This window comes from Podarcis tiliguerta (genome assembly GCF_965153285.1).
Source record: "Podarcis tiliguerta genome assembly, chromosome: 1".
Taxonomy (NCBI): domain Eukaryota; kingdom Metazoa; phylum Chordata; class Lepidosauria; order Squamata; family Lacertidae; genus Podarcis; species Podarcis tiliguerta.
In genome coordinates this window covers 58136567-58150082 of record NC_139534.1, presented here as the reverse complement: position 1 = coordinate 58150082, position 13516 = coordinate 58136567, and the positions used below count along the sequence as shown (strand labels likewise).

The 13516-nt window shown below is 46.7% G+C and overlaps 1 protein-coding gene across 4 annotated transcripts in view; it reads right to left on the bottom strand.

Moving 5' to 3' along the window:
• B4GALNT4 (beta-1,4-N-acetyl-galactosaminyltransferase 4) overlaps positions 1–13516 on the bottom strand; it is a 154279-nt gene that overhangs the window by 5712 nt on the left and 135051 nt on the right. For all 4 annotated transcript variants that reach the window (XM_083417512.1, XM_083417513.1, XM_083417514.1 and 1 more), the window contains 9 exons: positions 12378–12521; positions 10496–10605; positions 9770–9870; positions 8813–8907; positions 5943–7227; positions 4544–4857; positions 2605–2758; positions 1409–1481; positions 1164–1317 (listed from right to left, as the gene is read on the bottom strand). In XM_083417512.1, coding sequence (XP_083273638.1) covers positions 1164–1317; positions 1409–1481; positions 2605–2758; positions 4544–4857; positions 5943–7227; positions 8813–8907; positions 9770–9870; positions 10496–10605; positions 12378–12521 — 2430 coding nt within the window. The remainder of the gene's footprint in view (positions 1–1163; positions 1318–1408; positions 1482–2604; positions 2759–4543; positions 4858–5942; positions 7228–8812; positions 8908–9769; positions 9871–10495; positions 10606–12377; positions 12522–13516) is intronic.

Sequence of the window (13516 nt, the reverse complement as noted above, 5' to 3'; positions counted from 1 at the left end):
ATTTTCAACAATATGAAACAGATTTCAAGTGACAAGTATTTGGCAAAAAAGGAATGCCTACTGCACGAAGTCCAGATAGCCTGAAGATTTCAGATAAAATATATGGACCCGCTGACACAATAATAAATAATTTAATAACACCAGGTATTAAAAATCATAACTTTGGTGTATGCTTTCTCTCTAACGCACACACACACGCACACACACTCTCTTCCCTGCTGCTTTCTACTGCTAAAACATCCACACACATGCTGAATCTCTCTCCACAGTCTCACTTGGCAGCGTGACTATTCAGGGCTTTTCTTGTCAAAACCATTTAGAGAAGAGCAGCCAAGTTAGGTTTCCCAGCAGTAGAGTCAGAGCCCAAGACTCCTGGGTTCTTTTCTGAACTTGTGGTGCACCCCTTAGGCAAATGGTCTGGCTTTTCTCTGCTGGGTTGCAAAGGGGATACAAAACTTCCCTGATGGAGCCACAAGAGGTTTGAGCTGAAGCCTACAGAGCAGCTGTCAACCTGCATGTTATTTTTGCTCTTGCTTAAGAGCAATGAGAGTGAAGTTTTAAGGAGGGTTTCAGATAAGACGTTTTTATTTATTTCTATTTATTTAAACGTACATTCTATTTATTTAAACGTACATCCCGCCCTCACACAGGGTGGTGCACAGCAATATAAAAACATGTTCTAATATTTAAAAAACAAAACACCGAAAGCAGTGCAGAACAATCATTAAAACAACTGGCTACACAAGAAAGTTTTAAGCAGCTGCTTAGGCCTGTTGGCATAAAAATTCTTCAGGAGACTTCCAAGAAAATTAAAAGTGAAGGTGGCTTGCCAGATCTGTGCTGGAGGAGGGCTCCACAGCATTGGACGGGTGACACTAAATGCCCAACGTCTAGTTGAGGCCAATTGGGGGACAATTAACAGCACTCCTCCAGGTGATCTCAGTGATCTGTGTTGTGTCTGTAGGCATCCTGTAAGAGGGCTAGATGGGAACAAGGGCACAATTATAGTGCCAGCAGTTTGGCTATTTAACTAACTTTTGCTGCCCAACACTAAGCTGGCTGTGAGGAATGTAGCCATGCTGCCTCTCACGTAAGCAGCCTCATTCATTCAGACAGTCAGTCAGTCCGGCCTCCTCCTCAGCAGCCAGACGTGTTTCACTTACCATTGGGCTCTCGCGGAGAGCTCCCGCAGCCCAGCCGCATGACAATGGGCGCATAAGCCAGCTTTCCCTCCACGCAGTGCTTCCGGATGCTGTCGAGAATGTTGAGGGGGAAGTGGATGTGCAGGTCGCACAGGAACACAATACTGCTGCCATCCTGAGGGATCAAAGAGTGGCACAGACAAGCCATGACAATCAGGTACGAAGCAGTCTTGGGAACAGCTATCCCCTTTGCCCTCGGTCCTCACCTCTATGGCGTCCACCCCGGCCTGCAGTCCTGCTGAGCGCTCAAAGTTTCCTGTGCGCTTCAAGTATTGGTATCTGTGAAGAAGATGCACACCAGTGAAATAGGTGCAGAGATTCTCTCTCTGTGTGTGTCTCTCTGTCTCTCTCTTTGTGTGTGTAAGCCCAAAGTTGTGGGGTTGTTTTTGCATCTTTTGTAACCAGGGACTTCCAAATACCAGAAAGGTGGAAACAGATATGAGTCCCACCAACTGAAGGAAAACACCAAACTACAATAAAGGCAGGCTAGAGACAGTTACATATTTTTAGTTGATTAAATGTTATACCTTTAACTCAACTGAATTAAGTATATTTAAATAAATTTGCCTACTACCCTAGCCTCAACATGGATACATTTTAGAGCTGTTGAAAGGGTTGCAATACTTTGCAATTTAATGGGGGAAAATAGATTATTCCTTCTTTTTAGAAGGGAACATCAATGTTTTCTTGTTCTTTATTAGTAACATGCTTGAATGAAAAGAGGCTCAGCAAATGAATAACTGTCCTTTAACTTTGAGGCCCACTAGTTAAAGTGGTCTGTCACTGATTAAGCAACTATGGTTGCACACCTAATTGGGAAAAAGTACCATGAAATTCAGAGGGATTACTTACAAGCAAACATGCAAAGGATCTTGTTTAAAATGCAAAGTTTAAAGTCCATTACAGTGCAAAGCTATGTATGCCAATTCAGAAGTAATGCCATTCTTTTCAGTGGGGTGCACTCTCTAGTATGCTAAGAGTTGCAGTCTTAATCTACCAATTAAACTGATTGAAACTTGAAGCCATAAGGATATTATTTGCAGATTAAGTCATCAGGTTGGTATTTGGTCACGACTCATAAAGCAAAGACATCATCATAACACAGACTGAATGGAGAAATGGATGTAGCAAGGGCAGTGTGCACACAGACACAACATGCTTAATAGGGCATCTGATTTCAGCAGGCATGGTCCTATCGTTGCCCCCTTTCCATACACACATGATCTAGGGCATTTCTGCTATTGCCATTTGCTCTTCAAGCCTCATGTTTACAGACAGCTAAAAAGCAGGCTAGTCATGCACAATACTGAAAAGTCTGGAGAGGAAATAAAGCTGTAGATAATTTAAATGGCTTTATTTATCTACCTAGTGGCCAACTGTACCCACTGTATCCTTGCATTACCTGGGCAGGTGAGCTTCCTGAAGGGCCTTCTCCACATCCATGTCGTCACTATCAAAGTCTACCAGGATAACGTTGAAGTTGGCATCCTTGGTGTTCAAGTATAGGTTAGACATGTCTGAGATGAACTGCTGTACCCAGCGTGCTTGGTTTTTAACTGTGCAAGTTATGAAAACAGGCCGTTAGCATTTGTAAGCACGCTCAGTCCATGTTGATGGGGGAGCATCTCCATGACAAAAGACTCGTATGATCTATGTGGACACATATCAGCAGTGGCAAGAGAATAACACTCTCAGCATGTGTTTCAAGCATAGCCAAGACTTCAGTGGCATTCAGCCTGTGGCAATTCAGCATTCGGCGAGCAGAAGAAGGGAATAATTACACAGTGAGTGAATACAAATATATAGTTAAGAGCAGCCCTGCTGGGTCAGACCAAAGGCCCAGCCAGTCCAGCAACCTGCTGTTTCCCACAGGGGCTAACCAGATGCCTCTGCAAAGTCCACAAGCAAGACCTGAGTACATTAGCATTCTCCCACAGCTGTTCCCCAGCAAATGGTTCTCAGAGACATGCTGTCTCTGATCCTGGACTCGGATGTAGTATACATCCATCACGATAGCCTTGACAGCTTTATCCTCCAGCATGAGGATATCCTCCCAACACTTACACTGAACAGAATTTGTCAGGTTAATGCCCATCCCCCTAGTTTGGAGAGCATCTCTAGGAGCTCTTTGCAATTCCTTTTTGTCTTTAGCATCCTGAAACATTGGGTATTACTCGCAAACTTAGCCACCTCGCTGCTCACCCTTAACTCCAGATCATGGCATATATTTGGCACATCCACATTCTCATCACAGAATATGGTTTTTGTATGTGTAAACAGACACAAATTTTAATTAATTTGCCACAGGTTTTATCTTTCCCCCCAGCGGTACAGGACTTGGCTTGTTGTTGTTGTTTTTTTTTGGGGGGGGGGACATGGTACACAGAGCTGTCTGACTATAAGTAAGTGAAACACCATGGCCTCCTCACTGCCTTTTTGTTGGGGGAAAGCCAGATTGCCTCACATCTGTATTCTGTAGTAGTCTTATAATTTACAAAATAAGGAAATCTTGTGGGAGGGAGGGATCTTATGGGAAGTTCAGTTCCTGAACTAGTTTCCCAACTGGGGTATGGATAAAGATATTTCCCATGTGATTTCCCCAAAGAGGTACACCTGGTGCTGATAATACAGTCTTTGTGGTGTCAGGTTAAGATGTTTTTATTTATCAAGGGATTCTAAAGGGTTACATTGCCTCACCCTGCTTTTAGTTTCTATAGTCTTATAGCCTGTCCATTTGTCCACTGTCATAAAGGAAGTTGTTTTTGTTATATTTTGTACGAAATGTGTATGGTACACAGAATCAACAAGATGAATGGCAGCTCAGATATATTGTAAAAAAAAACACACACAAAAAAACCATCTTCTCATTTCATCTGTCACCCGAGTGCCCCAGGGAACAACAGTGGAGAGGCAGCAACGCTGTCCCTTGAGTAACCCATGAATTGGGCCAAGGTCCCAAGCAAACCTTTCTTGGTCTAAAGTCATGCCCTTACCCCCTGCCCTGAGAAATGAAGGCAGAATGAATGAAGGATCCTGCCTGCGATATGCAGACTCAACCCAATTTCCCCTCTGGTAAAACAAGTTTTGCAGGCGGCTGCATTGTTATAAAGAAACTGCAAAACATGTCTGAGCAGGGGGGACGGTAAAACAAAAGGAATATATGTATACAGCAGGGGAAAGAAGGCATCTCTCAAACCACTTTCAGCACACTTTTTTTAAAAAGCCACTGTCGGTGGTTGTCAGTCTTGTTTTGCCGCACACATACCCGGCGCCGCCCTTCATTCCACTAGTCCCTAAAAAAACAGCCATTCGTTTATGGGATGCAGCGGACAGTCCCTTACCTGGCACCACAAAATGCACCATAACATTGTGCCTCCAGCTAAGCCGCAAAGGTCGGCACAGGATGGGCTTCCCATAGAGCAGGCTCCAGGCACTAGGTGATGGCTGAGATTCAGTGGACACTGTCGCAGGCCCCTCGGGGTTCACTTCAGTGCTGTCCTCTGATTTTCCCTGGTGCAGCAGGACATAGATGTACTCTGAGAGCCGCACAGTCCTCTGGCCTCTCTCCATCAGCTCCAGCTCCATCAGGTAACGGTTGCCCCGGGCCGTGTCTCGCCTCTTCTCCACATTGATGATCCTCAAGAGGGTGTAGATGCTGTGAGTGGGAGAATGGAAAGCTGACGCAGTCCCGGCCTAGACCAAATACCCTCATCGTAAGAAGCTACCTTGCACCAGGATCACATTCAGACCATACATTTAAAGTATATGGGATCCACCATACAACAACAATAATTTTATTCTTTATACCCCACCCATCTGCCTGGGTTTCCCCAGCCACTCTGGGCCTCACAGAGCTACCCTTAGCAAACTACAGTTCCCAGGATTCTTTGGGAAAAGCCATGTGGTTTGAATGTACGGTGTGGTGATATGGCCCTGGTCAGGTTATGCGCACGCCAGCTGTCTAGTCTTGACTGTGGCTCTCACTGGGGCCCTTCCCCACTCCAGAAATGCCTCTCCTTGTTTTAGGATCTGTAGGGGCAGATTAGGAGAGACCCCGATGCACACAGAATGCTCCCCTAGCAGCTATAGGGAATACAGGGACAATAATCTTATTGTGTAGGCTAGCCCTGCTCCAAACAGGCCTAATCAGCAGAAACAGGGTCTATGAAAGCAGGAGTTCCACAGCTCTCTCACAGTGGGATTCTTTAGGCATTTCCATAAATGGGCAGGCCTTCAATCAAGCAGCAGGGTGTATGTGTGCCTCACAACTTAACAGAGGTAGGAGGAACAAGGGCATAGGTTTGTGAGAAGTGGGAGAATCTGTTGGTAGTTCAGAAGCAGTAGTTCTGGCTGGATCGAACTAGTGGCCGATTTCTGCTTTACAGCAAGCAGAAAGACTAAGTAGAAGCCTGATTTCTCAGAGTCCTTCTGTGCAAACGTTATCTGTTTTGTCACAATTACCCCAAGAGTTCATCTGCCCCTCCGTTTCCCAGGGGTAGTGTTAGGCCTCAGTTACCATGGCAGATTCAATTCAGTTATATCTGCTGATTTACCCCCTTGCCCACTGATCAGAGGAGAGCTTCCAGCTGTCCTAAGTGAATGTAACATCTTCCCAAAAGGTAAGCTCTTTTACAGTCTGTATGTCACCTGAGTGGAAGAGCTGGGCATGGGGTCCTCATTTCAGCCCCTGCCTATTGTATAGACACTGTTCCCCCCCACACCCCACTTCTCTCTTCCTACCCGCCATTCTTCTCGTTGAGCTTCTCCATATACTGAGCCACCACGTCCACCACCTCGCTCTCGCTCAGCTGCAGGTTTCCCGAGACGTTGCACCGGAGGTCGTTCCAGTCCGAGCGCAGCAGCTCAAAATCCACGGGGCTGACGCTGAATGTCCTCTGCCAGTTGATGGAGTCCTCCAGCCAGCTCTGCTGCAGCTCAGAGTTCTCGTAGCTGTAATCGGACAGCTCTTCCTCAGCCTCCTCCCCCAGGGCCTTCTCTGGGCCCTCCTCCTGCTGGGACTCTGTCATCTCAGACATCCGCAGGAAGGACGTCACTCGCACGCCTTCAGGCAGCACCACCTCAGAGGAATTGTAATCCAGGGTGGTCCTCGCCGCAGTGGTGACCTCAAAGGTTTCTTGGCTGAAGAGCCCTTCTGCGGGCAGGCTCAAGGCACTAGGCCGCACCCTCTGCTTCCTTCGGGCCTTGGGGGCCTCTTGGTCATACAGCTGCTCCCATTTCCTGCTGGCCCGCTGGCTTTTCTTTTTAGAAGGGTCTGTTTCTTTGGAGGCATTGCCAGTGAGCCAGGGGGTCCTATGGCCAGGGATGGCGTGCAGCTTGCTGGAGGGAGCAGGCCGCCGCTGAGGGAGCCTGGAGTTCAAGTGCACCTTCCTGGGCAGTTTGGGGTAGAGAAAGACTCCGGGGAAAGCCTCCTTTTGGGACGGGGCCTTCTTCTTGCTGGGCTGCAGCCGCGTCACGTACACCTTGTCTGGGGGCTTCTTGGTCTCTTTCTTGGGCTGCCCCTCCTCCTTCGGGCTCTGCTGTTTGGCCTTCCCAGCAAAGAAAGGCACAGAGAGGCGAGGCTGGAGGCCGAGGGAGCTGCCTCGCTTAGGTGGCAACAGCAGCCTCAGCTCGCCCTCCTTCCTTCCGGCCTCTTCGTCCTCCTCATTCTGCGCCCAGCTGAGGGACCGGCCATAGAGAACCACCTGCTCCCCAAGAGGGGCTGCCTTCTCGTAGGCCTGGGGTGCCTTTGACGGAGTCACAGGACTCTGGCTCGGTCCAGTGTTTGTACCTGTGGAAACAGGCTGCCCAGTCAGGGTCCCCTCTTCATTAAACCTCTTTTGCTTCTGGTTGAAGGCATAGTAGTCCACATCATTCCCATAATCCTTTGTGACAAGGGGCCTCTCTTTCCTCTGAAGCCCTGTGAACACATTTGGATCCAGAACACCCGGGCTCTTGTCCTTGTCCTCAGGGAGTGGGTCGGTGGGCTCAGGACTGTCGGCTCCTTCTTCCTCCTCTTCAAGAAAATCTAGAAAATAACCAGCAGCAGAGCAGATAAAGTCTCATGGGTAACATGCCCAAGTGCAGGGGAAACTTGAAGGCAAGAAGGGGTTGGAGGACTCTAAGGCAAGAGGCAGCTGAGGAAGGAAGGGGTTGGGGGAAGGCCTGGAACAGAAAGCAGGGGAGGGTGAGTATTGGGTACTGGTAAGCAATGTCTCTGTGTACCACCATGGCATGAGGTCAGACCCTGAAATAGATTGGAAAAAGTGCAGGCTGTGTCTGTGAATGTCTCTAGTATTGAGGGAGTGATGCTTTGTCTAAGCACGCATGGTTCCGCCATGTCTAGCTGCCCTTTCCTCAGGGCCTCCTGTTATGTTCTCTGGCCTACACATCCCTAATGACCTTTCTTTCCCTACCCCCGGTGCTGGTCAGCACAGCCTGTAGGATCAAAATTAACTAAATGACTTCATGCAGAATGGGAAAATGTGTACACGCCGTGCGGATTTGAATAATTAATTTTAAACGCATAATTTTGGTCTCTTTGGGACTTAACAAGGCATTTGGATGGCATAGCCCTGCCCTCATCCTTTGTACATTTCAACCAGATGAATCGAGAGAGAATTTCCTCCATACTAAGTAGTAAAAATCACATAAATTAACTGAGGAGAGTCAAGGCTGCATATCAAAGGGATGGTGAAGGTCTAATATTCTTGCTGCTACAAACAAGATTTGGAGGGGGGTACTGATTGCATTTCAAGGTATTCACAAGCTTGGTCTCAGCACAGATGGGCTCTTGGACAGCTTGCCTCTGGACTGCAGAGGTCGCCTGCAGAGGTCGAGGTGGGAGAGGGGCATTTTGTCAGCAGAGATTAGGAAGCTGCTGAAGATACCAGAAAACTCCCCACAGAACATGGCAGGAACCAGATACTCTTCTTCCCAGGTGTTCAGTGGTGGCAGTGACTTTGTCCATGCCCCTTTTAATGGAGGTAGCCAGGGCATAAACCCCAATAATTCCAGTCTTTGGCAATAGGTACCGTATTTTTCCATGTATAACATGACCCCTATTTTTTGGGACTCCAAATAAAGATATCCCCCATATGCACTATCCATGTATAAGACGACCCCCAATTTTAAACTTGAAAGAATTGGGGGGAAAGATAGTCTTATACATGAAAAAATCTGGTATATCTCATGGCAGCTTTCTTGCAGGGGAGCCAGAAGGGAAATCAAAGTGACAAAAAATAAAGAATCTCTGTAAATGCATTCAGGAGCCAAGCTGGTGAATAGCTTCCTGCAGTTACTCTCCCATCCTCAGCAAGCAATCTGTTGCCGTGACACAACCTGCTTGGGAATGCAATCCCTGTAAGTTGATGGCACAATAGACTTGCTTGTTCTAACACCAGTGAAACACACAGAATCACAGAATTGTAGAGCTGCAAGGGACCCGGGGGTCATTCCTGCAATGCAGAAATCACAGCTAGAGAATCCCTGACGGATTCCAGCCTCTGCTTACATAAACACACACACTTCAGAAGCTGCTCATAAAATGGACAGATATCAGAGTATGGTTCCTGCCTGATTGGAGGAAGCTGTATTTCCCAAAGACTACTTACTCTCAGGATTCAGGAAGAGAAAGGCTCTCTGGTGTGGATCCTCCTCCTCCTCCTCCTCCTCTTCATCCATCTTCATGTATTTGTAAAAGCCAAATCTGGAGAGCCAAGCAACAAGTCTCAGATAACACACACACACACACACACACACCTGTGTTGCTCAAGGATAAGCCTAAGGGATTTTGCTTAGCAGGGAATCCTTGTAATAGGCACCCAGCCTACTTTTTCACAGATTCCAAAGGGACATACTACTGTAGTCAGTTGTGCTAAAAACAACAGAGTCTGGTGGCACTTTGAAGACTACCAATGCATTGTAGTATAAGCTTTTGGGGGCCCTGTTAGATCCATGAAGTAGTCTCTTACGGAGGTAGACAGCAGCAGTCGTATACATAATATTGATGGCAAGAGTCTCTTCTTGAAGTTGAGCTTCAGAGCCCCTTTGTAGAAGAGACCAAATTGGCCGTGTTTGCCACAGAGTTGCATGCAGTTGAAACAGATTATAAAATGGAAGGTGGGAGGTAACACTAAAGCCGGAGACTTGACTTTGAAATATCCCGAACAGCATCAAGATCAATGGATTATGCCATTATGACTCAGAGCAGTTATGGATGTTAGGGAAAGAGGGTCATGAATGTGAACTGAGTTCTCTTCCCCTCTTGCCAATTCCAATCGAGCCGCAATGGAAAGTTCCTTCCTTAGGTTGACTACTTTGTAGTTCCTATAAAATTTCTCAGCCCCAATGGCAAACAAGAGTGACCAAATCATGGAGGGCCAGGTTCACCACCAACCCTTCTATGGTCCTATGTTCCACATTCATGTTTGCTGCACCTTAGATTTCACATTTTACACTTAATCTGCCAGGAGACTGCAATCTCTCCACCCCCAACAAAGTACATCTGATGGGTTTCTGATAGCTCTTGGCAGTCAGCTTCCTTACTGCCCTTCCTGGTTCACACTTACTTTTCCAAGTAGAGCGGAGACTCCCTGTAGAAGCATTTGTTCTCCGTCTCCATGTGCGTAAGCCGGGTGAAATCATTGGGGTAAACAAATGAGAGGTAGACCTGTGGGAGGGGCAACCTGGTGAGAAGAGTCACAGCAAAGTAGGTATGTTTCCACTTCCTACAGGTGGAGGAGGAAAGGGGTGAATTATACTGGGCAGGAAGGAGAAGCTGCTCCTGGGGCCCATTCCAGAGAACACATGGCGGCAGGCCGTGGGCACGAACACTACCAGCTGGACCCAGGAGCGGTGAGAATTGCACACGCCTGTACATTGTGACATAGATTCTGAAATATGCCTTTGTGGGTTTTTTATTTATTCAGAATCAAGCTCCCACCACTGCATTCTGTGTCTGATAGGAATCAAAGAAGCTTTTCTATACCCTTCTTTGTCCCTGCCCCATCCTTCTATCTTGCCCCCAACTCCCCATCTTTTATGGTGCACTAGCTTCAGTTCGGTCTCTGTTATAAAAAAAATCTGCTAATGCTGCTGGCCAAAATGACCCAGCAATAATGTCTTTTGAATTTGGTTCCCAGAGCAGTGCAGGCATAGCCTGCCCCCCACCCACCAACGTAGGGCAATGTGCTGTGTTACAGGTGCATAGGAATGAGCAATGGCAAAAGTAGTGGAGATACTTCTCCATGGACAGAGAGAAAGCTAGGCTATAAAGCCCATATGGGGACACTTACAAACTGCAGGCCCTGATAGCGGGCAATAGGGAAATCCTTCACCACGTACGTGGGGCTGTAAGCACAGGGCACCAGCACATTCTCCACGTGGGACGGCTCGATCTGGGGAGCTGAGATAAAGGCAGTTAAGCAAGAGGAAGAAGCCACAGGATCAAACCCAGAGGTTCCTGAGTCCACCTGCCTAGACTGTTATTCTCTGGACTGCTACATAAATACCAGACATTCTTCTCCCTGGCGTCTAGTATACGAAGAAGAGGGTTTGTTTTGTTTTTGTTTTTTGTAACACTCATTCATGTGATCTCCTGATTTGCTTTTTAGTGGAAGAGTCCAGAACAAGCTTAAGGACGAGGCAGATAGGCCTAAGATTTCTGCTAGGAGTATGTGTGAGTGTGAGTAGGTTCAGTGTCCTGCATAGCTCAATTCTCATCACTGCTATCAGAAGTATTGTTAAGTAGTAAAACTTGTAGAACAAATTATTAAAAATAAGCTAATTTGCATGATTTTTTAAAATGCTAATTTTATACTTGTTAAAAGTATCCATTCTCAGCACAAGCACAGAATTTTATGTTGCTAGGCACAGGCACTGTAGATAGCCTGGACTGAATTAATCCACAATGACTGTTATATCTTGGAGGTCTTCTGCTTTTGATCTAGACTGTAAGCCACCATCTCCCCAAGAGGTCATTATAGTGTTACTCAACATTCCTGGAGACTGAGAACCATCTTCTGTCAACATACCTTTCTTTTGAGACCAGGATTAATCCAGTCTTGCTGGAAAAATCAACTCCCTTCCCCATCACAAAAGTCTCACTTTTGGCAAATGCAAAGGTGATCATCTTGTCTCATAGTTTCAGATCAATAAATATCCTGTATGAATGCCTCCTTCATTCTATTGCCGCAGACACTGATATTTAGCTAGCTCTCCACTGAATGCCTGCTCTTTCTATCCTGCATCAAAACACAGTAAGGGGGATACAATGCTCCCCAAACGTGTTTCTCTCATGGGTAGGTTGCTTCCAAACAAATATGCTCTTTCTTGAGCTCCACCAATTCCCCCTCCTTACAGCGAAGGGAGCCAACACTAGATGACTTTCGGGGTCCCTTGCAACTCTACAGTTCTATGATTCTATGTCAATATGCTGAAGATGTTGTTGGACTACAACTCCCCAACATATTCCCTAACATCATGGCTTTTCCAGCTACTCCACCCTTCGTTCTTGGAAGGTGTTGTTGCAGGAGAAGGATTGTGAGCAACATCATGGCAGAGGTGTTTCTAGGAGTAAGGGGAAACTGAAGCTCCCTTGTTATTTCTGCTACTGGTTGGTGTTGCAGGTTGTTTAAGTAATTTTGTTATGTTTATAGAAATGTGATTTTTCTGGTATGTTGTTATATTTTGGTTTTCCTACGTTATGATGAAATTGTTACTATGCAATTGTTTTGCAACAATATTATAACATTGTTTTTGTAGCGTTTCTTTGAAATGCATCCCTGTTTCTTTGTTATAACCTGCTTCGAGTGGGAAAGCGGCAGACAAATAAAATGAATGAATGAATGAATGATCACTGGCCCTTTTGGCTTAGGCTGGGGGCATAGTAGTCCAACAACACCTGGAGGGCACCATGTTGTCCATCACTGTCATAAGAGTGTGGGGCGGGAGGGCAGTGTTAGCAAAAGCTAGAAGGAGGCATCTTGGCCCAATGCCAAAGCTCTTGCCCAATCTGAGACCACTTATGCATGCATAAGCATAAACCCCCATGCCCCTGCTAATATAGGCAGCGCCACAAGTGCCTCTTCATTCTTCCCTCCCTGCCCACCTCCATTCCTCTTCCTCTACTGCAATGGCAAGCAAACAGACTTCACTGGAAGACCCTTTCTCACTTACTGAGGAAGAAAGTGTCCCGAGGGTCAGGCTTCAGCATATCTGCTCCATGCTCATCTCTCTGCGCACCCCAGAGGTAGCTGCCAGAGTGGCTAGCGAGGGACTGAGGCACATGCCCCACCTCATTCATTTTCAGGCTGGATTCATCTGAAGGGGAGGAGAGGAGAAGGAAGAGAGGGGTATGAGAGGGTGGGTGACTAGTGAAGGGTAAATTTACATCTATAGCTATAGCAGCAGCACTGGATTTTTGTCTCCAGGATTTCCCACAAATGTCAGGTGTAGCTATCAAGGAAGGAAGGAAGCACATCTTGGGTGAATTAGGGTGTGTATGTGGTTGGTTATGTTTCTGGGTGCAAGATATATGTATGCCCAGGACCCCTGCAGGCCTTGCTATGCTATTAAACCCAAGAAGAAGGTAGGAAAGAAGAACGCTGCTTTAAATATCTCAATTCTTCAAGAGGAATACATGACTTTTTTGGAGCATCATGACTGTGTTTTGGATTAGGCACCGATATGGCCTCTCTCAAAAGCCAAGTCTGGAGCAGAACAGTTATAAGGCTTCTGAGATGGAAAGCTACATCTAATGCGTAGCAGCCACATCAAGGCCATTATATGCTCTACACAGAGACCTTCCGTCATAGGCTCCAACTGTCGGAAGCAGCATAAAATCTCTATCCAGCCTCCCAGTCATGCCTCCGCTCCAGAGGGAATTAGCACCCTCCGTTTCCTTAAAGAGAACCCTGTGCCAACTGTGTCACTTAGACAACCACCTAATCTCAACCCAGCAAAGGTCAAAAGCAGCTCATGCCATCCCAGGCCTGGCAGCTCACAGATCTCCAGATGCCTCTCATTTACCCACCAGGGTTAGTCTGAAAATATTTGAGCCTCTGAACAAACAGAAAGCAAAGCAAGGAATAATTTCTCCAGGGATACAAGTGCTCAGAAAGGCAAAGCGCAGCCCCGCCTCCTGCAAGAAACGACAAGACTGCCAGGAACGACATCATCGGTGTCTGGGAGGAACGAAATGCCATATCAATTAAGTGCTGGCTGCCTCTAATGTCATGTTTATTAGATGAGGCTGTCTGTTTGCACAGATCCGTACTAGGTAACTGAAGCAAGGCGAGCACAGAAGTGCAAGAAAT